Raw genomic sequence first — 24,209 nt, 5'->3', positions numbered from 1 at the left:
GGTCTGTACTTCTGCGAACTAGACCTAGACTTGGGTCAGCAAGAGCAGCAGTTGCAGGGAAAACAGTAGCAGTCCCCCTTTCCTGTAAGGGAATTTATAGTGTGTTGGGGCTTCTTATTTACCATCCCTTGGTGAATATATCTGAGACAAATGGCATTAGAAGATATCCTTAGACATTTCTTTGGTTTTGTGTTCTGCAGGTTTTTTCTAGGAGTTTATTCAGTTTTTTACATCTTCCCTCAACATCTGGTTTAAATCCTTCCTATAAGAGTGTCTTGTGTTTGTTCCCTTTACTTAGCCCTTTGAAGTGGACCTTTCCCACGTGTATCTTGCCTACACTGAGGAGAGCCTCCGGCAGTCCTTGATGAAATTAGAGAGGCCACGGACTTCGAAGGGGAAAGCAAGGCCTAAGACAGGGCGAAGGTAAGGACTGCCTTTCAGTACTAGGAAATAAAGGCAGCAGGATATTCTAATTAGACACATTTAGAGGAAATTTAGTTGTAATAAGTATTTTAGCTGTATTAAAAAGATGCATTTTAGATGTATTTAAATAAATATTAGCCCTTATGTAGTTATGATTTGAGTAAGTGAGAACTAAAGAATTAAGTCTTCCAACCTCTTTAGCCCTCCTCAGTAACAGAGTTTATTTTTAATTTACTTTGTTCTATCCGAATGTATTAGAAGTCATCTGTTATCTTAATCCCTTAATTCTTAATAGTAATTCTTCTAGTGAGATGCTGATTCATTTGCCTGGTCGACTCCCAAGGTCTTGTATTTGCTGCCTTGCTTTTCTATCATAAACTTTGCCCCAACAACCTTGACCTTCTCAGTCACCAGTTAAAGAAAACTTGTCTGACCATCTTTCCCTCTCCTTTGAGTACTGGTTTTGACTGTTGAGTAGTCTATATGTATCATAACAAGCCCAGGGAAATCGGGATGGAGCTTATTTCTTCTCTCCCTTCCCTACATCAAGTACTACTCTGCTTATTTAAACCGATTGTAATACTTGGGGCTCCTGAAATGATAGGAAATAATAAGCTTATTTTTCTCCCTACTTTGAGTCTAGAGACTTCTGAGTTACATGTAAGATAAAGTTGTATGGTTTTAATATTTTTGTGTTATGTAATATCATAGATATAGCCTAACATTTATAAATTTGGTATAGTTGAACTCAGGAGGAATCAGTAGCATTTTAAAAGTATACGAGTTTTTACCTTTTTTAGCATTTAGATTCCAGTTGTTAAAAACTTTTTGTATGTCAACAGAAGCCATGTGCGTAATATTTAGTGAGTGAAGAAGTCAAAGAAACACAAATTCCATTAGATCTTTTGTTTTTCCATTTTTTAATAGAGATATTTTCCTCTTAACTCTGCAGTTGATAAGAAAAATTATAGTGAAGGGTGATGATAAGCGGTAAGGCAGTTGGCCTCAGTGTAGGAGAAAAATAAACAGTGGCTGGGACTGGGGCAAAGTGGAGAGTGGTCTGTCTGGAGTAAGTGGCTACTACCCCTGTTCCTAGTTAGTTTGGAGAATAAAGGGCCCATTGCTGCTGGATCTTCTCGTTTCAAAGGAGGAGCCAAAATCCAGATTATTTACATGACATCTCACAGTTTTTGTCACTTTTTTTTTTAACCATAAGGACCTAAAACAAACAATTTGATAAGGTATGTGGTTACAGTTTTCAGAATACTCACTTAAAAATATTTATTTTGTGGTTTAACATAAAAAAAGTTCATTTGAGCCTACATTAGGTGAGCCACACTTACCATTCTCTGTGTACCAAAATTAGCCTTCTGTATTATGAAAATAATAGATGGCCATAAACATAGGTAAATATACATAACATAAGGTTTATTGATACTGCGTTACTTTACCTGATAATGTTCAATGGGATATCCTTATTAGAAATGCATAGGTCAATGTGCCAAGCAAAATTCCAGTGAACACAGTATGTTCGTGTAGCATTTCCATTGGTCCATTGTCTGTAAGGTGTTGCTTCAGATGATTTGTGTCTCCTTTTTTCACTGAGTGAACCTGTACCTTCAGCATGCCCCAGAACAGATAATCAAGGGGTTCAGGTCTGACAAGAATGCAGCCCGCGTGGCCTAGCCTATCTAGTCCAGCTCTAGAAGTTTTCATCCATTCAACCCCTTATATTCTGGTTGGGGGCGTGGAGTGCCGTGCTCTCGCTCCTACTTGAGGCAGCTTCCCCTGGCCTAAAAAGGTGGGCTTTAATTGATCTCTTAACATAGACCTGTCAAACGTTGGCCTGTTTCTAGACCTTATGGCCACCCTGTATTACCTGCTTCCTAATGTAAAGTGTTTGCATTCAGTCTTCTAGGAAAGCATTCATGTTTTCTTTTTCTCTCCTCCAAACAGAAAGCGTTCTGCAAAGCCTGAAACTGTACTTGACTCTTTACTTCAGTAAATGTTACAGACTTAAAGTCACAATAAAAATTAGTGATATTCTCATGCCTGGACAAAATCTTTACTTAAAACACTGAAGACTATTCTGTAATTTCAAATAATGGAAGCTGTAAGTTGTGGAGTAAGACTGGAACTAATGAATTGCCTAATAAGTCTTAGTCAATATAAATATTAATGTCATATTAAAATTGTACAACTGGTAGTTCTTCAAATTGTCATATTACGCTCCAGTTTATACTGTGAAGGGAAGTTGGGGGAGCAGCTCATACTATAGAGAGTCGCAGTTTAAATGTATACGTAAATCTGCTAGTGATTTATTCAACTGCTGTAATGATTAGGTAACTAGATAGTCAAAATAGAAGAAAAACGTAAGTCCTGTTTTGCACACAGAAAGTAGCAGATCTCATTGTCCTGTGTTGTGCTGTCATATATGAATGTGTGGGCTACATATCGAAGACGACATTCGATCCTAACACCCGCGTGGCCTGTTTAAAAATGTTCTAATTTTTATACTAACATTGTGTTTTAAGTATAAGATAACTCATGTTACTGATCTTTAGAAAATTTTATTATTCAACAGTCTTTAGAAGTATACATGTTTAAAATACAAAAGTTGGAAATATGTTTCTTCTGGACCTCTCGACCTTTTTTGCCACTTCAAGTCAAATGCACTATTTTTGTTCTGGTTTTGTGTTCTCTTGAAGCATTGGATTTGTATGTAGATAGAAAGGAGTCACAGTTGCAGAAAATTAAGAAGCTAGTATTGGTCACTGATCTTTGCCCATATGTGTATATTTTCTAAAATTCACTTTGAAGTGTGACTAATGGATGCTTGCTTTCCTGTGTCTGAGTTCTAATTGTGATGGAAATTGCTCTGTATCTCCCAACTGAGAAAGGTCTCCATTCTCCACAAAATGCAACCAAAGCAGAAAATATGTGTCTTTTAATTCTTTGGCTTTAAAACACTTTGTTTTGCTTTTACTAATATTTTATAAAAAGAAAATATTTTTCCCTTAATTTCTTTTATTGACAACTCCCAGTTAGACCATATTTCTCTAAAAATAAGAAATTTTATTTTATAGTAAATAAGTTGTAGTAGAATTGTTCTTATGTTGGCTGCTTACAAGATTTTAAATTTTTTGTAAGTGAAGCTACTCCTGAACCACTTAATATTTTATCTTTTATGATTTTAAAATTATGTAATCAGCCCTGAAGTCCATTGGTTGCAAGTTTGAGACTTCATAAATAAGTATTTACTAAGTGAACAGTATTTTAATAAGTTTGGTTAAATATTGGTTTGTAGTTACAAAGCTGTATATGGAGTGGGGGTGAGCGAAGGTGGCGGACTTGTGAGGTGGTGGTAAAAATGTGTCCCTAAATTTAAAGTACATTCCAAAGGTGGTGTACTAAATGTCCTGTGTATAGTGAATATTTTCTAGTTAATAAGAATTGCATTTAACTGGCAGCATTTTCTTTGTAATGTGTAAGATAGTTAGAAGTTTATGACTTCTGTGGGGCATTGTTTAGGTACTGTGAAGACTAGAGGTAAATTTGTGTCTTGTAAAAGCTTGGTGTGCACAGAATATCTTGGCAATTGTAGATGCACATTTAACTGTTAGTATTTGCTCTAGAAATGTCTTCATTTTACCAGTAGAAAAAAACAGATGCAGACTTCTTTTTAAAAGTCCTTATCTCTAGCCTTTAGCCATCCAGTTAATAGGAAAGGAATAACTTTATTTTTTATTTATTTTATTTTATTTTTGAGTAGAGTTGACACCGTGTGTGTTCCATTAGTTTCAGGTGGACAACATGATTCACCTGCTCTGTTACGCTGTGCTCACCACAAGTGTAGCTCCCCATCTGTCACCAGGCAGCACTCTTAAAATATCGTTGACTGTATTCCCTTTGCTGTGGGAAAGGAATAACTTTAGCATTAAGCTTATTTAAAACATAGGACATTTAAGCCAGTATGTTAGATTTATTTTTCTATTCCACTTCCGCTGCAGTAACAAAAAGAAATCTGTAAAAAGTCAAAACATTGAGGAATTTACAAAACAGGCCACTTTAGTAGTTATTATTTTTTTTAAAGCATTTACATTAGAACTGATTATACCAGATGTACATTAGATATTCATTTTATGAAATAGCAAAATAAGATATTCAAGCCAGGCTTGAATATCCATATGAAAACATGGATACTGACTTTAGAGTTATTCATTTAGCTTTAATCATAGCAATTCTGTGGTTTCTTCACGTGTACTGTGTCTTTGTCCATAAAATGAAATATTTTGTAACTTCAGTGTTAATTTCGTGAAAGGATATAGATGAAGAAACCTCATTATTTGAAATAAATAGGCAAATTTAAAATGAGTGTCACGGGGGCACCTGGGTGGCTCAGTCGTTAAGCGTCTGCCTTCGGCTCAGGTCATGATCCCAGGGTCCTGGGATCGAGCCCCACATCGGGCTCCCTGCTCAGCAGGAAGCCTACTTCTCTCTCTCCCACTCTGCCTGCTTGTGTCCCCTCTCTTGCTGTGTCTCTCTATGTCAAATTAAAAAAAAAAAAAAAAATCTTAAAATGAGTGTCACATATAAATAGGTTGTCGAGTATTTTCTCTTTAATTTAAAAAAGTGATGTTTATTTATTAAAAGATACCTTGGTAGAATGTATGTTCTTTAATAAACCCTGTTTTAAAATCTCAATTATATATACTAATAATTAAGATATTAAAATATAGTAGTACCCCCCCATTTTTGTTTAGATTCTTGTAAAATATAAGCTTAACCAAGGTATAGGGGGGTGGCTTGCATCTTTGTGTTTATCTGGCAAGTAGAGTCCATTTGACAAGGTATGTCCTCTTTTTTTCTGGGGGAAGGGGACCTTTTTTGCAGCAAGAAATTTAAGGTTACTTTGGGGGAGGGGGTCAGTACTACTTCATCTGTAACATGTTTTTTTAAAAGTTATGATTATGGATTTTGGGTTGTTGTTTTCAGTCTTTTAAAAACATCTTTCCCCTTAACTCTTATATTAAGGGAAGTCCCTCTTTCCTACAGGGCTCTGAATTAAGGAATGGGTAGAGTTTACATTTAAGCACGCCAGTGTCTGCCCAATTTCTTAATGTATACATTTGTTTTCCTTTTTAGTGATTCTTTGTTCTTAAAATGCTAGAAGAAAACATAGATCTTCCTAGTGCCTTTGAACTTATACTGTAGTTTGATTAATTTAAATCATTAATAACTTCAGTAGGATTACTACAATACTGTATACTGGCCAAAATTGCAAATCTTATAATGAGTTTGTTGCATTAATTTCAAAAGCCACACCTTCATTGTATTTTATGTATAAATTGTATTTGTTCAAGTTGTATATATTGATATTGTATGTATACATGCAGCATGGTTAAGTTAGAAATAAAAATCTTTACCTAATACCTGTAGTGGTGGTCTGCTTCTTTCCCGAACTGTCTTGTGTTTACGTCCATCCTGATATTAGTAGGTATGGTCTTTGTGCTTGGCATCTCAATTTGGTATAGTTGAGAGAGCCCAGTGTCATTTTACACCCAAAATATTTCATGTTGTGAGTCCTGAAATAGAAATCATCATGAAACATAAACCTGGGAGAAAGGTTTTAAAATGTACTTCTGGGGGCACCTGGGTGGCTCAGTCGTTAAGCGTCTGCCTTCAGCTCAGGTCATGATCCCAGGGTCCTGGGATCGAGCCCCGCGTCGGGCTCCCTGCTTGGCAGGAAGCCTGCTTCTCCCTCTCCCAGTCCCCCTGCTTGTGTTCCCTCTCTCATTGTCTCTCTCTCTCTGTTGAAAAATAAATAAAATCTTAAAAAAAATAAAATAAAATAAAATAAAATGTGCTTCTGGGCACCTGAGTGGGTCAGTTGGTTAAGCGTCTGCCTTCAGCTCAGGTCGTGATCCTGGGGTCCTGGATCAGTGGGGAATCTGCTTCTCCCTCTCCCTCTGCCCTCCACTCATGCTTGCTCTCTCTCTCTCTCTGTCTCTCTCTAGGGCTCTGTCTCTCAAACAAATAAAATCTTTAAAAAATAAAAAGGTAAAACGCGCTTCTAATTGATAACATTTGGGGGGGGGAGTTCCTGGGTAGCTCATTCAATTAAGTGTCCCACTCTTGATTTTGGCTCAGGTCATAATCTCAAGGTCGTGAGATTGAGCCCTATTGGGCTCTGTGCTGGGCGTGGAGCCTGCTTAAAATTCTCTTTCCTTCTCCTCTGCCCCGCCCCCCACCCTGCACTCTTTCTCTCTTAAAAACAAACAAACAAACTTGTTTTTACCAAAAATACTTTTATCCAAATTTTGTTATCCTTTTTCACTTGGTATTTGAGAACAGAATCTTCAAGAGGTGCATATGTAAAATGTATCTGACTAAAAGGTAAAAGACATTTCTTAGTGCTAAGGTACCATGATCTCTTTTAAAAATTTTTGATGAGCTTAATCTGCAAGACAAAACATTGCTTGAATTCTTGTTAATCATGTATTCTTGTAACAGACGTTTATTAATTAGCAGGCTTTGCACTGGGTGGCCTTACGTAAGTCACGGCAGGCAATGAGAAGTTTTGATTCGTCAGCAAGTCTCAGAGGACTTAAACGTGCTTTGTGCACAGGAGACTCCTCTGGCCCTTGCTGGGCTCGCTCTCTTCCTTTTCCCAACTGCTAACTTAGGTCACACTCCTACAGTGTGTGGAACACTAAAACAAGATGAAAGACCTGCCGTGGCCTAAACAAGAGAATAAATAGTGCTGCCTTTGCATCCTCTGCCCATCTTCCCCAGTTGAGTTTCACCAAAGCCATACCACTAAGATGCACCTGCTACCGCCCGCCCATGTTGTCAGGATGCTGCTGAGGACATTGTCTGTCCTAAGGAAGACCCTCCAGAAATCTCTTTTAAAAAGCAAAGTACAAAAACAAAACAAAGCAAAAAACGTAGCCGAGGACCAGCCTAGGGGACCACAGTTAGCCAGGGCTTGCCAGAGCAGTCCTCTAGCCACAGCCTAAACTTCAAGTGAGTTGGAGGAGCCTCTAAACACATTTGTTACAACAGTAGCTGAATGTCTCATTCTTAGGCTGTTTCATTTGCAAAACAAATTAGGTCTTCAGTCCTCCTTCGGAAGTTGAACAAATGTGTGGGAAAATGATTATGAAGAGGCTACTTCAAAAAGAACCTGTTTCCTCTCAGCATTTATCTTGGGCTTCCTGTGACCCAATCTTCAAGTTACTTTTATCAACGTTATCAGAACATCACTTTTTGTCTTACCCAAACACGTTTATGGCTCTGACTAAAGAATATGACAGATCACACATTCTTCCACACCTGCTCCCCTCCCCCACCCCTTTTCAGAGGGCTGGGGAAATTTTAGTTTTTAATCAAAGGCTTTATTTCTCCAGTGGTACAAAGGAATTTAACTGGGACTTTACAATTGCATAAAATATTTCTCGGAGTTGATGCTAATCTTAGTGAGAGGATATTGCCTAACCCAACCTAAAAGTACCAGAGTCATTACAGAAATATTATGTTGGCCTTGATTTCTACTCCATCACGAACTGTGCCACTCCGTCACTGGTGTCTTCTGTATTTACTCTGTGCCCACGCGGTACTGGGTGGAAGGTCTTTGCGATGCTCCAGCCTCCCCCAGGAGGGAGAGGTGACCCTGGAAATGAGAATGGCAGCTCAGCATGTCGAGGGCTGTCATTCAGGAGTGGAAATGGTGAGCGGCCAGTCCCGGTGTTCTTCCCGAGCAGCTGAGATGGTATCTAGCACATACCTACCTGACCACAAGGTCAGAAGAGGCTTCTTCCCAGGGAAAGTGCTTTTGAAGATGTCACAAGTCGGATAAAGCGTCCCCGGCAGCAGGAGTAATACGAATCTGGCTGCTGGGGGCACGGATAGGATGCTGGACGTAGGGCAGAAGGCCATCTGCACCGATGAGACTGAAAAGGAAAGCGATAGGCCAGTAGGGAGTGGGAAGCCACAGAGGGATTTTAAGTGGGTCCCTCACGTCGTTTGTGTTTCAGAGAAAGCACCTGTGGAAAGGTGGTGAAGGGCTAGCTAGCCGGGGCCTGGGACAACAGGTGGCGTGCACACCTGGGCCCCGGAAGCTCGCTCGGTCCTGGGCCACAGGAGCCCAGCGCCCTGGAACTGCAGCTGGAGCTGAGGAATTGAACCAAGGAATCAGCTCCGGGAGCAGAGCACGTGCGTGCCTTGCTCTCCGTGGAAGCCGGTAGGAGCTGAGGGGCCCCGCCTGCGCGCTGTTAGGCCGGGCTGCGCTGCGCTGCGGGAGAGCGGTGCGTGCTGCCCTCTGCGCTGCAGTGGCCCACTCTCGGGTGACTTGGGCAGCCCGACGGGCCCACCGAGATGACATGTGGGGGCGGGTCACTGGCGTGGACCAGCCAGTAGCAACAGGAGCCCCTCCCCGCCATGCTTCAATAAAAGACATTCAACCATAGATTTGAGTGAAACATGTTTTCTTTCGTTCATTTATTCAGTAAGTGTTTTCTTAGCTACTCATGCCGGAGATACAATACATTCATCGGCAAAAGGGTGTAGATGGCTGATGGCCGGGAGGGAGCGGTTGAGACTGTCGTGTGTCGCTCGGGTCAGGCAGAGGCACGTCTGTCCCCTTCCCCCTGAAGCGTTGGCTGCTGCTCAGTTTCCTAAGTGAATGAGTTTAAATGACAACTGTCTCACCTTTCACTTAATCCCCGTTTCTTCACTTATTCTTTTTATGTGTGTCCTCAGCTCATATGCTCTCGCTCTCAGGGTAAACTCAAGGGCTCATTATTGGGTGTTTCCATGCAGAGCCCAGAACCACCCATCCGGAAGTAAATAGAAATGTTAGTTGCATCTTAACCATCGAAACTAAGTTTATGACAGGCCTGCCTGGAGCCCACCTGTCCTTCCGATGGCCCCTTCTAAATCTTTCTTCCCAACAATCTTTCCTCTTACCATCCTGGCCTCGTACACAAATAAAACCCACAACTCATATCCTGTGGCAGACTACAGCTCACATTAGCCATTGAATGCAAATGAGTCTCAATCAAAGAAGAAAGGAAACTAAAGTTTTCAGCACGGCCTTAGAAGGCTCCATGACTCTCTTAGTTACTTGCTGCCCTTGGCATGCTGGTATTTTATGTGGGCAGGGTGAAACTGGCTGTGGTCAGGGTGAGACTTTAAGCTTTTGATTTGTTCCCTTATTTTGAAAGGGTTAAAAAGATGTTACATGTTTTGGTATAATTTTAGTACTAGTATTAATTTTTGTCACATACGTGTAAGCGAGGATGAAACGCGAGTGCTCATTCACTGTTACTAGATCCATATTCTTGCAGAGAGCATGGCTTCGAAAGGCAAGTTTCAACAACTTGCCACTGTTTTTGTTTACCCTTTTAATTGAAAAAAATAACAGCTTTATTAAGATACATACTGTAAGTATACTCATATACTATCGAATTCATCTTTCTCAAGTATACAATTCAGTAGTTTTTAGTATATGCACAGAGTCACACAGCTGCTACCACTGTCTACTATGAGAACATTTTCCTCTCTCCTAAAAGAAGCCCTGTGTTCATTAGGAGTCGCTCCCTATTGCTCCAGCGCCCCCAGCCCCTGGCAACCAGTATTCTACTTTTTACCTGTGTTGTTTTTCCTCCAAATTTTTATTTAAATTACAGTTAGCATATAGTGTAATATGGTTCCAGGAGTACAGCTTAGTGATTCATCACTTACAGCACGCGGTGCTCATCACAACGAGTGCCCTCCTCAATGCCCATCACCCATCTGGTCCACTCCCCACTCCCAGCCCCTCCATCAACCCTCAGTTTGTTCTCTGTAGTTAAGAGTCTCTTATGAGTTGCTTCCCTCTTTTTTCCCCTTCCCTTATGTTCATCTGTTTTGTTTCCTAAATTCCACATATGAGCAAAATCGTATGGTATTTTTCTTTCTCTGACTGACTGACTTTGCTTAGCATAATACACTCTAGCTCCAACCACATCATTGCAAATGGCAAGATTTCATTCTTTTTGATGGCTGAGTAATATTCCATTACACACACACACACACACACCATCTTTATCCATTCATCAGTCGATGGAAACTGGGCTTTTCCCATAGCTTGGCTACTGTCGATCCACTTTTGCCCTCTATTGATTTACCTCTTCTGGACATTTCATATAAATGGAATCATACCATATATAGCCTTTTTAAAAAAAATATTTAATTGACAGACACAGCGAGAGAGGGAACACAAGCAGGGGGAGTGGGAGAGGGAGAAGCAGGCTTCCTGCTGAGCAGGGAGCCCGATGTGGGGCTCGATCCCAGGACCCCGGGATCATGACCTGAGCTGAAGGCAGACACATAAATGACTGAGCCACCCAGGCGCCCCCGTATATAGTCTTCTGTGTCTGACTTCTTTCACTTAGCCTAGTGTTTGCAAGATTCATCCATACTGTAGTGTATATCGGTACTTCCTTTCTTCTTACTGCCAAGTAGTATTTTGTTGCACAGGAGTACCGTAGTTTGTTTATTCTTTGATCAGTTGATTGACATTTGGGTTGTTTCTACTTTTTTGCTATTATGGATAATGCTGTGATGAACGTTGGTGTAGAGATTTTTGTGTGGACATGTTTCAGTTTTCTTGGGTAGATACCTAGGATTAAAATTGCTGGGTCGTATAGTAACTGTGTTTAACCTTTTGAGAAACTGTCCCACTGTTTTCCGAAGTGGTTGTACCATTTCCCTATCACGCTGGTGATATATGAGAGTTCCAACTTTTCCACATCTTTGCCAATATTTGTTATTGTCTGTCTTTTTAACTTTAGTTCTTTAGTTTTTAAAAACATTTTCTCATTTATGCACATGGTCACAGACTTAACATGGAAAGCCAACAGTCTTCTGTCTTGCTTTCACCGGTCCTTATTCCAAGTCCTATTCCCAACAAACCACCTTCCTTTTTTTGTTTCTAGTTTTTATGGTGGCTACTAGCATAATTCCAAAACAAAGATTTCTCAATTCACGGGCGCCTGGGTGGCTCAGATGGTTAAGCGTCTGCCTTCGGCTCAGGTCATGATCCCAGGGTCCTAGGATCGAGTCCCGCATTGGGCTCCCTGCTCCTTGGGAACCTGCTTCTCCCTCTGCCTCTCTCTCTCTCTGTCTCTCATGAATAAATAAATAAAAATCTTTAAAAAAAAAAAGATTTCTCAATTCACTCACTATGGGTTTTTTCCCCCACTTTTTTAACGAAAACTTAAAAACGTGCATAAAAGAGTAGGACAGTTAGCTCCCATGTTCCCATCCCCAGCTACAGCATCATCTAATGACCACTCTTGCCAACTAGTTTTTGATTCTCCAGCGTTGGATAGTATGTGTTAATTTCCCTATTGAAAAGTGAGGGTTTACCTCATTTATCCTACCCCTTCCAAAATTTTTTATAGTAAATTATTTGTAGGCCTTGTATTACCTGTGTAGTTTTGAATACTTAAATCTCTCGTTCTTATTCCATCATCCTTAGACAGTATTAGTCAACTAATCCCTTCCCCAAGTGAGCTGGGGGTATTAGTGCCCTACCTTTCTTCCCTTCTGCTTTTATCTCTCAACCATTTTCAGTTGTACTTTTTTTTTAAGCCTTTTGATTTTTTTTATTACCCAAAAAGCTTTATTTATTTATTTATTTATTTATTTATTTATTTATTTATTTATTTATTTTTAAAGATTTTATTTATTTATTTGAGAGAGCAAGAATGAGAGAGAGTACATGAGAGGGGGGAGGGTCAGAGGGAGAAGCAGGCTCCTCGCTGAGCAGGGAGCCCGATGTGGGACTCGATCCTGGGACTCCAGGATCATGACCTGAGCCGAAGGCAGTCGCTTAACCAACTGAGCCACCCAGGCGCCCTATTTATTTTTTTTTTTAAAGATTTTATTTATTTGACAGAGAGAGCACAAGCAGACAGAGAGAGAGGGAGAAGCAGGTTCCCTGCTGAGCAAGGAGCCTGATGCAGGGCTCGATCCCAGGACCCTGGGATCATGACCTGGGCCGAAGGCAGACGCTTAACCATCTGAGCCACCCAGGCGTCCCGCTTTATTGTTTTAATTTAGCTTTCTGACTCTGTGCTTGTGCCTTCCTCACTTTGACAATGATTTTCTGCTCCTCGATAAGTAAAGCACACTTGATCAACACCCATGGAACCACCATAGGCCCTGCTGACGTGCTTATTTCATTTCAGACAATCTCATGGGGACTTTAGGTCTCACCGCTCGAGCTCCTCGAAGTCGGCCTGGGCCCACACTGCATGCGGATGTTGGTGCTTTCCCAACCTTCTTGGTGTAAAGGTAAACGATTCAATTACCAGGGGTTCGGGACAGCCTAGTTTTGGTAGAGGCTGTATTGCGGGACAGCCGAGGCTGGCCTGTCAAACGCTGGACCGTTCTGGACGCCTACGGGCCCCATCCCCGGAAGAGGCAGCTGTACCTTTTGAATCGTCAGGTTGGTAGCACTCACAGTCTGTTCTCTAATTACAACTAAGTCGTGCGTGCTTTGTTGGTTGGTTGGTTCTAAGACTTGAACATCAAGGGAATTTACATGATCAGGACTTTAAATATTGTTCAGGGCAGAGCCATGTAGCGTGCTGGAGTTCCATTCCCGCCCCCCCGCCCCGACTCAGTGTGACAGCTGTGGGCCAGGGGGAGGATTGTCTAAGCATCCAGTTAACACCTTTTTTTATTCAGGATTAGTTGGTGGTTAGTAGTACTCATGGACCCACTCTGCATGCTCTCCTATCATGTACATCTTGCGTTGGCCTTGTATTCTTTAATCATTTTGTGCCTTACATCCCCCTCTGGAAGGGACCTCCTTGAGAGGGGAACCGTTTTTCTTCTTTTACTTCTATACCAATTTTAGTCTCTTAGTAAATTAAATTGGTTTCCCTAAAAGTTGTCCAGTAAATATAGCCAGTGCCATTGAAGTGACACCATGCTGTTAGATTCTGCATATACTTTATTTTATAATGTTATAAATATATAAATATTTTTAAAATAAAGCTATTAAAAACTCATAAATTAAAATATTCAGCTTCAATGCCTGTAGTATTTCCTTTGCATGATCGCTTTTAGCCTTTCCAAGAAGTCTTTCAGTGTGCTCTTCTTGACTTCATTCACCGAACAGGTCTGCAAAAGACATATTTCATTAGCTTGCATTGCTGAGTCACTGAGTCTGTCTTTCATGCCTGCCCACTTGAGTCAGGCCTCCTCTGGCACACGCCACCCGAACAGTTCTTTCCAAACAGGGCCTCCGGTCTAGTCTGATTGGGAGTCTGTCTCTGCCACGAGGCCAGCACGGTTTGCTGGTCTTCTGTGCATGCTAATAAACTCCTAGAAATGGTTACTAACTGTGTACCTCTGGGGGGAGCCGCAGACTCTGGAGAGGTGTGCCACAGCTAGGTGCCACTTAGGGGTGTAACATGCGGGGGAGGCTCAGACCTGCCTGCTGCCATACTGGGCCTTCTGCGTGGCCACCTGGACTGCGGAGAGAGAGGTTCGTTCCATTCACCCCCTGCCCATAAACAGCAACCCTCCAGCTTGACAGCACCTCGGGTGGAAAGAATTTCAGGTACCTACCCCAGGTCACTGCTTCAGTCTGGACCTCAGCTCTGTCAACTTATTAATTACATTGCTTAGGACAAACTGCTTCATTTATAAAAGCTACAGTTTCCTCCCTTGGTAAATGGGGACAATTGTGCCTGCTTTATAGGATAATTAAAAGGATTAAAACAGAGAACAAGTGTAGTGTCAGCTCCCTTATTCCTTTACCTTCCCTTAAAAATCAGGTGACACGCCCAGCAAGGGGATGACTGTCCCCAGTTCCTCCACTTGACACTAGATAACATCTATTCTGGGCTCTTCCTCTTTCCCACACTATCAATTCTCCCCTCTCCACTGGATCATTCCTGCTGGTGTATTAACATACTGGATATATGCCCCACCTCAAAAGAACTTCCCTTACTCACTTGTACCCTTCGTCTCTTGTTCCATTTCTCTGCAGTCTAATAGCAAAACACCTCAAAAGAGTTTCCTGTACTCACTGCCCTCCGGCATTCTCTGTGGAACCCACTCCAGTCAGGCTCTCATTCCAGATCCAGTGGCCATTCTCATCTTCATCTGACTTGCCCTTCCGGTACGTTTGACACATTGGATCTCTCCTTATTAAGAGTTTCTTCACTTGCTATCTGGGGCACCACACATTCTTCGGTTTCCTCCTACTTCACTGGCTACTTCTCAGTCTCTTTTGCTGGACCTCTTTTCCTGACCTCTGTGAGAGTGCTTCTGGGCTCAGTCCTTGGATCTCTCTATGTCATTCAGATCTAGGACTTTCAATAACATCTTTCTGAGGACTCTTCATTTTATATCACGAGTTCTGACCTCTCCCTTTGCAAAGCCTCAGACTTTTCCTACAATTTCAGCATCTCCACTTGGCTATCCAAGAGGTACCTCAAATTTAGTATTGATAAATGGAACTCTTAATCATGTGCTCAACCTCCAGCCTTGCTTTGTGCCCAGTTTTCTAGGCACCAACCATCTCCCAAAAGACTCAGGCTAGGAACCAAGAGGCCATCTTTTACTCATTCCCTCACCCCTCACAGTGGGTCTTCTGGCTCTATTTTTAGTTATATCCCAAATCTAACAACCTCTGTTGCTCCCAGTCTGTTGAAACCACTGTTACCTCCAACCTGGATTACTGTGATGGCCTCCCAGTAGGGCAGCTTGTTTCCCTGCTTAGCCCTTGTCAGTTTATTTACCACACAACAGCCAGAGTGATCATTTTAAATCATGTAGTCTCTGTTCCGCTCAAAACCCTGTGGGTGAATCCTGCCATACTTGGGGTAGAATCCAGAGACCATGTGTGATCTACTAAAAATCCCCTTTGCTCAATCTGATCCAGCCACCCTGGCTTTCCTACTGATCTTTGAACACGTGAACCTCATTTCTACCTCAGGGCCTTTGCACAGCTATTTCCTCTGCCTGGAATGTTCTTTCCCCAGTTAGTCATATAGCCTGCTCCTTCACTTAATTCAAATATTTGCTCAGATGGTGTCACCAACTGTCAGCCCTTTCCCTCATGACCCCTATATTCTTTATTCCTTTATTTTTCTTCATAGCACTTATCACTACTGGACATAATATTACATGTTTGTTTGCTTTTCTGACTCCCCCACTAGAGCATTCTGTGAGAGCAGGCACTGTATCCCCAGTGCCTAGAACAGCACCTTGCACTCATAGAGCCTCAACAAATATTTGCTAAGTGAATGAATGGGTTGATTAATCAAGGGTATTACGACTCTTAAGGAGGAACGGTTAGGAGTCAGGCTGCTATCCGTCAGGAGCCAAGTGGTCGGCATGATCCAGCTTACCGTGTTTGCCATTTTCCTGAGGTTCCTGTGAAGTCCTTTGAGGAGTCTATTGGAGCAATTGTGTGTAGAGAGCTGCTGAAGCACCGTTGTGGCTCTGCAGATTTCTTTTTCAGTTGTGTTCTAGAAAGAGAAATGCCACAGTTAGCCATGCGCTACCTCTGTTTTGAACATGGGAGAGACAGTTTTCCTTGTGATTGCTTCTTTTCAGGAGGACAAGTGGAGAAAGTGAGTTTGCTCAACTCTGGATCAGGTATTCAGATATTCCTTTCATGTGAATGAAGGCTGCTGGTCCCAATAAACAACCTCTTCCAATTACCTACAAATGCAGCAAACTTCTCTTTTCCCTTGGATAATTTTGCTGAAAGGCTACCTGAGTAAAGACACTCAGCTAAGTAAATGACAGAGTGGGGATTTGAGTCTAGAGCCATCTGTCTCTACCCGTGATCTATGTCCGTTTCTCTCCACCATGCAAGCCTACATGAGCTTGTTGTCAGATTGTGCTCTGTCTCATTGCTGTAAGATTTTAAAGTCCAGGTTTCCCTGGAAATCCTACAAGCTTGTTGAATAAATGACTGCCCATCCTGTGGCCGGGACACTGGTGCTTTGGGCCGCACTCTCCATTTAGCCCACCCCCTGAGAGATGGCAGTGTGTGCAAAGCTCAGGGTCCACGTGAGGAGATGAGACATCTGCCCATGTAGCTGGAGAGGTGTGCCAAGATCACGGCTAGGCGAGAGATCAGAGGGAGCTTCTGGAAGAGGGTGCAATTGAGCTGGGCTGTGGACACAGCTTCTGGAAGAGGCCGTTGGCCTAGGAGGTGAAGCGCCAGAATCTCCGGGGAATGCTGCAGCCCAAATGCGGGTCTGGCCACATGGCTCTTCCTGGGGACGTTTGGGCCTTAGATGAGGGAATGCACAGGTGGGAAAATAGCTCTTTTTGGGAACCTGGCAGAGGGATCGTGACTCTGTCTGAATCAGGCCTGGTATGTCTTCTCACTTTGCACTGAAGAATGAAAGCATGGAGTGTGGAGAGCAGTCTTAGCTTGAGCCTGATCCAGCTCAGATCAAGCTGTCTCCAGCCTTTGCGAGGACATGCGTTAGTCCCTTGCCACCCAAAGTGTGGTCCAGGAAGCAGCAGCATGGACATCACCTGGGAGCTTGTTGGAAATGCAGAACCGCACGCCTGCCCCCAGAAATCCTGAATCACAATGTACATTAATGTAAGCCACCAGGGGATTTAGATGAGAAGTACTGTCAGGGCAGTTTTTAAAGTTCTTGCATATTTTTTCTGATTATTAAGGTAATATATGTTTACTGTAAAGGTAATATATATTCAGCAAAAATGCATTCACTCAATCCCACCAGCCAGAGATAACTGTGGATATCTTGATAAATATCTTCCCATTTTTAAATACTTTTTAAAAAATGGGGACCAACTGTTGATACTGTTTTGTAGCCTTTTTACACAATACATAGTACTAGTGTTAAGTCATTCAGTAGTATATAAGAACACGGGGTTGAGAGCTGCATGGAAGCCTACAGCATATTTGTACCATAATCGGGTAATACCCTACCATTGCAGTTTTTTGCTTCTGTAAAATAAAGTGGCATTGAGTCATCTGTGTAAATCTTTGTGTTCATCTCTTATTTCTTTAGGCTAACTTCTAGAAGTGCATTTCATATTTTAGGGTTTTTCCAGGAAGATCTAGACCCAGACTCAGGTACTAGAACCCTAGGCTACAAAAGCTTCCCCGTTGCCCTGTGGGCCTTGATGGCCCATTGGCAAGGCCTTTCTTTGGAAGGACATGCACTTAATGAACTGGCCAAGAGCCCTCCTGGGCTCTGACTGTAGTTGGAACTACACCAGTAGAGCAACACCAGTATCTCTGGGCTGTGAGAGTCAAGAAACCCCCATCAATCTCCATATCTCTGGAGGCTTAGTGGGGAAGCAGAGGCGGGGAAGCCAAGGAGAAGGCACACGTTAGCTGTGTATGTACATCTAGGCAGACAGCTGTGCTGCTGGGGAGAGAACAGTGAGGTTCAAGAAGACCAAAAAGAGAAGAGCCCCTTCGCTTATTTTTTTCATCACAATCTCGTGAGACTTTTCTAAAACTTTAGCTTGGAGCCTAGAAATTAAACCGCCTCAGTTTTGAGTATATGGCCTGTAATACAGGAAAACACCCTCTAGACAGATTCTTGAAAGCGTTTTCTAAAGGCAGTTAGGATAAAATAGGAATTGAAAAGAGTTTGAATCAAATGGAGAAACTTCAAAAGAACTAATTCTCGAGGCAGTTTTCATGAAGACCTTAAAGTTTTAGTTCCATTGGAATTGCAGCTACAGGATCCTACCCCGTACCGACGGCTGGCGTCTGCTTGTCCAGGTTTTGCCGCGTGAGGGTGTCGTGCGTAGCTCAGGGGGCACACTCCGACAGCCTAGTGGACCTTGCAGTTTAGGACTGCTCAGGAAGAGAGACTGAAAAGGGGAGCTTAGGCCTATGCTAGAAAGAAGCCCAGCACTCACGGGAACATCGGCAAAGGGTGGAACACCATCTAGGGCTGCTTCTGTGGCGGAGACGCTGTTCGATTTCTAACATGGTTCTTGACTAGCTTCATATTGGGCCATAAACGTCTAGTCCTCGTTGTCTTGTACTCATTATCCCCAACTTGGCCCAAATTTAGTGAGCCAGTGCTATACATGAGAAAATCTTTTAGTTCTACTTAAAAAAAAAAAAAAAAGGATTTGAGAGTTGGTGTAGAACTCTGAGGAATCATGGACTTGAGCTCTCTTTGGAAAGGAGGAAATACTTCCCACTAATGGTCTACCCAAGAAATCCATCACGGACCAGCCAGCTTGCTTGTTTTCCACTTTGCTCTTTCTCAGACCACCTTAGTTTCAGAGATACTGGGCAGGCATTGCCTGTGAAGTCCAGGACTCAGATCCGCACTGTCCTTCCAGCAACCGCCAAGAACAGGATCCCACCCGACTTGGAGATAATAGAATTCTTGATCCCCCAAAGAAAGAAAATTGATAACCAAAGTCTTGGATTTTGGAAAGGTGTCCTTCTTTGGGGACACAAAGAAGTAACTTTTCCTGCCACATACCACCTTGGTGGGTTTTTAAAATAACAGCCTTTCCTTATCCTGTAATATCTGTAATATTCCTTATTCTGTAATATCTTTGCTTATTCTGTAATATCTGTAATATCTTGGAGGAAAAGAAAAAATGGAAGAAGGAGACTGGTGTAATCCAGGAGGAATAGAAGCAGTTGGAGGAAGGCCTGTGAGACAGGCAGGAGTGAGGGAAGATGGTGGGGACTCGCTTCAGCAGATGTCTACCCAGGTGAGGAGCCGTGTGATAACTGATGAAGAGAATGGCCACGAACAGCGGAAAGGTGGTGCGGCCCAGCCTGCGCCTCGGCAAGGATGAGACTGGCCTGGTCGTCTAGAGCTGGCCCAGACTGGAATCACAGAGTTGGATCTTTTCCAGCTACCGGCCCCTCCTTCTTAGAATTACCTCTCCTCTGTAACCAGTTTTTGCCTTTAACCAAGAGTTATATCATTTTACAGTAACACTTTCCACTAAGTCACGAATTGGATTCCAACCAACTTTCAAAATCACTTTCATATCTTCACATGTGGAAACCGAGGCACAAGGAGATATGGACAGTGGCCAAAGGCCACATCGCTAGTTAACGGCAAAACCGTGGCTAAGGCTACAGGCTGTGTCACTTCGAGACGCTCGGCACTTTGGGGCCCAGCCCTTGGCTTTGATGGAACCCTCTCGGCAGCGTGGCGCCATCTGGGGAACCCAGGGCACAGCCCAGGTGGGACTCCTGGCTGTTTCTTATGTATATAAAATGTTAATAGATGATATTTATATATTATATACTTCTATGTGTATATAAGATCTCCAAGTCCTTCCAGCCTCCTGATGGACAGAGTCTGAAACAGGATGAGATTCTAAAGGACAAAATTACGTGATATATAGTATTAAAGAATATGATACATTATGCATTAATATTACATCATATATATTGATTATATTACGGTATTATGTAGTATTGTCTATCAGATTCCTGAACTAATGTGTAATGAGATGAGATGGTCCAGACAAAGTCCGAGGAGCAGTTTTCCTCACAAAGCAGGACGGGGGTGTTCTGTGGCCCGGCCTTTGGGGTGTCGCTGTGCTAACCTGCGCAGCTACCCTCCCGGCCACCCCGTCCCCTCTAGGCCGCATGGAAAGCAGGCGGTTAGGAGACCACTGGCAAATTGAAGCTTTGGGTTTTTCATTCTCAGTCTTGTGTTTCCATGAAAACAGGAACTGATGTGCCCAAACCTATTGACATGGCTGTAGTCATATGTTTGTCAGAGAAAATGCACTATCAGCTGTCAAATCTGTCTCCTCCCACTAAAGATAGAGGGGCGGGGGTGAGACGGTGCTGGAGGCAGAAAGGCGAGATGCCCAAGCAGCCAGGGCCAGGGATGTGTGGGACCCCCGTGTGGCAGGGCAGTTCCGGACCGGGCTGGAAGGGGCTTGGCAGGACATTGCAGCAGAAGGTCTCCGGAGAGCCACCCCCGGAGCCAGTGGGCTGTTAGGTGACCAGGCTGCGGAAAAGGAGGGGCTCTGGCGATACCTTTTCTGTTGCTATAGGAAGTCTCTTAGACAAAATGAAAGCTCCCTCAACCTGTAATCTCCATATCTCTTTTTGTGACACTATTTGGTTTTTCAGAAATGTGCGGGCTAGAAAAACTCTCCTTCAACAAGCATTTATTGAGCGCCTCCTGTATTCCAGGTACTAGGCTGGGATATAGGAGGAAAAGAAGGAACTGTTCCTTGACCAGCATTTGGAATTAGGATCACAAAAATCCAAGCTTTCCATTATACATCTTCTAAATCAAGTGAAACCAGAAACACTAAAACATGCTTGAGAGTAAAGATCAGAATTTTCATTCTTAAAAACATCTAACACCTTGTAGTTAATTTGGGTCTGTTCACTTTCTGTTAAAAAAAAATGTTTCTTGTTCAAACACCTGTGGATGGCTTTCCTCTCCCAAGTCACTCATGTGCCAAAGCAGACCCCGGGACAGCTCTTACCTTTGGGGCAGCGAAGACGTCTGTGACGGTCAGCTCCATGCACGAGTCCTGGCCCGGAACGAGAGGGCAAGAGACAGAGTCACTTCCAACTGTACGGGGGGACCCTTGCTGGGCAGCTGTCGCTCCCTCCAACCAAGCAAACTGCCCTCAGGACAAAAAAGCTCCTGCAGAGAAATCTCTGCTCTGCTCCCCTGTCTGTCACCAACCACCAACCACCAACTTCTCTGGAAGTTGTGATGTTCTTCTCATAGTCTAAGAAGTACCCACGGCATCTCCAGAACATCTGGAGAGATGGTGCCTGATAGCTTACTCACGTTTCTCGCTGTGAGGATGTTCAACGTTTTGATGATCTCTTTAATGGCAATACTGAAGTTATGTCCGTGGACGAAGGTGCTGGTGAGTGCTAGTAAGCAGACCAGAGTCGGAATCAGTTGGGAGGTGAGACCCATTAATAGATCTCTGTTTGCAGTGACAATATGAGACAAATCAGTTTACTAGGAGAGGCTCACAATGCAATTCTGACAAAGATAACTCTATATATAGATTTTAAAATTGCTGAAACTGAGGGAAAATGAGGGAAATTGGAAATTTTCGTTACACCAGGTTGTCAGTCATTTGGGGCCAATCAGCACCTCTCTTCCAGGAGAAAAAATACCTCACAGAAACAGGTAAAATGTTCCTGTGAAATCATACCAATAGGAAAATGAAACCTTTTTTTAAAATTAACTACAAAGTATCAGCATAGGAAATTACACCATAATTTGCTCTTTAGATTAATCTTATCAGCTTGGGGTTGCTGCTGGCTTTTTGTTTGCACAGAAGGAAGAGGCCACAGGTGTCCGAATTTGTTTTAGTGCAGTCCTCCTGGGGAAAGATAGAGTAATAACAAGAAAGTTTGACTTGAATAGTGTTTCAGCCTGGCGTCTTCCAAGTATGGGTGGCATCCTGGAAACTCTCCTCTTGTGGAAAAGCTGATCTGGGGCTCTTTCTCTAGGTAGAAGGAAAGTAATGGGCATAGACCCTCTCCTGTCCCAGCCCTCAGGCATGCCACATTCCTTCAGGTTTAGGACTTGGGCAAAAGACTGGTGTCACGAGGTGGGGCTTGGTCTGGGTCACATCAGGTCCACACGTCCTTAGCAATGCAGGGGCCCTCGGCAAACCCTGTCTATCTCGAGGTTTCAGGAATGACCACTTTGTAAATGGAACTTGAATACATCCTCAGCTAAGGAGGAAAAAGAACTATAATCTTCCTGGTTTACAAACCAGTTGTCTTTGTCAATGCCCCCCAACCTGCCCTGCTGCCTTAGTCTAATTCCCGGGTCTCGGTGTGGTCCTCACAGCCCCACTGCTCACGCAGGTGGAGCAGGATTCCTGTGCCCCAGCACCGCTCGGCTTTTTCCTCCCGAGACTTGGCTTCTCTATCCCACCCACTCCCTTCCCCTGCTCTCTGACCTTCCTCTCCCTACTGATTTTCTCAGGTCACGTAGAAAAGAGTACTGCTAAGTTGTTCCTGCGCCTTGGATCTTTTTACAGTGCCTTGTGCTCTGTGAAGGACAGGATCCAGATAAGTGTATGAGGAAGGCCCTGCAATCATATTTTGGATCCTTCTGCTGGACCGTGGCACGAGTTTGCTAAACTCAGAGCAATGACTTCTGACGCAGACTATGCGGAGTTACGCTATACTTCCCAGGTTAAGGGCATGGCCTCCACGAGACTGCCCTCACTTAAGACACTGGCTGCAAATTTCGAGGATTCCCAGTCCATCCTCACTTTTGGCCAACTGGCTATAAAGTCTAAAGTTCACACTACCTTCTCAGATTCTGTAGTTCGCCAGAGTGACCCACAGAACTCAGGAAAGCACTATACATAAGGTCATAGCTGTGTTACAGCAAAAGGATACCAGTACCACCAAGCCAACAGAACAGACAGCGGGTGAGGGCTAGGAGGGTCCCAAACGTGAAGCTTCCTCTGTTTTCTCCCCATCGAGTCAGAACGTGCTGCCTCCCCAGCACCTCAATGTGTGACAATGCGCAGGGGACTCCCAAGCAGGGCAGCTCACCTGAACTTCGGTGTCCAGAGTTTCACTGGCGTGTTGTGCAATTGATGGATCATTGGCCCCGCGCTTGATTACCACTATGGGCTCCTGGTCCCCACCCTGAGTTACCTAATTAGCATAAACTCTCAGGGCCTGGACACTCTTATGACTTGGGAAGTCCCAAGGATTTTGGGCTCCTTCCCAGGAACTGGCAACAAAGGCCAACCAAATTCTTTACTCTAGGGTTTTAGAAGTTACCTCCCAAGAGCTGGGACAAAGGCCAGATCTCTCTGGGTAAGTTTTTTGTTTTGTTTTGTTTTATTAGAGCACGTGGTGGAAGGAGGGATAGACACAGGGAGAGAGAGAATCTTAAGCAGGCTCCATACCCACTGCAGAGCCCAACGTGAGCTCGATCTCACGAGCCTGAGATCAAGAGTTGGACTCTTAACCAACTGAGCCACCCAGGTGCCCATAAGATTTTTTTTTTTAATTTTTATTTATTTATTCATGAGAGACAGAGAGAGAGAGAGGCAGAGGGAGAAGCAGGCTCCCAAGGAGCAGGGAGCCCGATGCGGAACTCGATCCCAGGACCCTGAGATCATGAGCTGAGCCGAAGGCAGACGCTTAACCATCTGAGCCACCCAGGCGCCCGATTTTTTTTTTTTTTTAAGATTTATTTATTTATTCATTTGAGGCGGGGAGAGAGGGAGAGAGGGAGAACACGAGCAGGGAGAGATGCAGAGGGAGAGGGAGAAGCAGACTCCTTGCCTAGCCGGGAGCCCGATGCGAGGCTCAATTCCAAGACCCTGGGATTATGACCTGAGCTGAAGGCAGACATTTAACCGACTGAGCCACCCAGGCACCCCAGTGTTGTTGTTGTTTTTTAATTTGTGAATAGGTATTTCTTTTTTTCTCCTCAGTTTTATTGAGATTTTTTTTTTAAAGATTTTATTTATTTATTTGAGAGAGAGAATGAGAGAGAGCACATGAGAGGGGGGAGGTCAGAGGGAGAAGCAGACTCGCCGCCGAGCAGGGAGCCCGATGCGGGACTCGATCCTGGGACTCCAGGATCATGACCTGAGCCGAAGGCAGTCGCTTAACCAACTGAGCCACCCAGGCACCCCAGTTTTATTGAGATATTATTGACAATAAGCACTGTATGGGTCTAAGGTATACGGCATAACGATTTAACTTACATAGATCGTGGAATGATTACCATAATAAGTTTAGTTAACATCCATCA

The 24,209-nt window shown here is 43.4% G+C and overlaps 2 protein-coding genes and 1 pseudogene across 3 annotated transcripts in view; 1 reads left to right on the top strand and 2 right to left on the bottom strand.

Moving 5' to 3' along the window:
* KIF3A (kinesin family member 3A) overlaps nucleotides 1–5,855 on the top strand; it is a 53,407-nt gene extending 47,552 nt beyond the window's left edge. For both annotated transcript variants that reach the window (XM_054511435.2, XM_045892467.3), the window contains 2 exons: nucleotides 299–423; nucleotides 2,380–5,855. In XM_054511435.2, the coding sequence (XP_054367410.1) occupies nucleotides 299–423; nucleotides 2,380–2,428 (174 nt within the window). In that variant the 3' untranslated portion in view covers nucleotides 2,429–5,855. The remainder of the gene's footprint in view (nucleotides 1–298; nucleotides 424–2,379) is intronic.
* Nucleotides 5,856–12,514: 6,659 nt separating this feature from the next.
* LOC123854166 (large ribosomal subunit protein eL34-like) lies at nucleotides 12,515–13,251 on the bottom strand (annotated as a pseudogene).
* Nucleotides 13,252–13,411: 160 nt separating this feature from the next.
* IL4 (interleukin 4) lies at nucleotides 13,412–21,380 on the bottom strand. The gene is made up of 4 exons (XM_045886478.2): nucleotides 21,246–21,380; nucleotides 20,932–20,979; nucleotides 15,840–15,959; nucleotides 13,412–13,599 (listed from the first exon to the last, which is right to left on the bottom strand). Exons 1-4 carry the CDS (start codon nucleotides 21,378–21,380, stop codon nucleotides 13,507–13,509), a joined length of 396 nt encoding a protein of 131 aa, XP_045742434.1. The 3' UTR covers nucleotides 13,412–13,506.
* Between the last annotated feature and the right edge of the window lie 2,829 nt (nucleotides 21,381–24,209).

The sequence above is a fragment of the Mirounga angustirostris genome, unplaced genomic scaffold (assembly GCF_029215605.1).
Source record: "Mirounga angustirostris isolate CCGP_5_RB_7025 unplaced genomic scaffold, mMirAng1.0.hap1 SCAF_7, whole genome shotgun sequence".
NCBI classification, from domain to species: domain Eukaryota; kingdom Metazoa; phylum Chordata; class Mammalia; order Carnivora; family Phocidae; genus Mirounga; species Mirounga angustirostris.
This window is presented reverse-complemented; position numbering and strand designations above follow the sequence as displayed.

Coding starts and splice junctions, on each gene's coding strand:
- IL4 (XM_045886478.2), bottom strand. CDS start 21,380: ATGGGTCTCACCTCCCAACTGATTCCGACTCTGGTCTGCTTACTAGCA. Junction 15,960..20,931: donor ACGTCTTCGCTGCCCCAAAG/GTAAGAGCTGTC, acceptor TTCTCTTTCTAG/AACACAACTGAAAAAGAAAT. Junction 13,600..15,839: donor TCAGGAAAATGGCAAACACG/GTAAGCTGGATC, acceptor TGTCTTTTGCAG/ACCTGTTCGGTGAATGAAGT.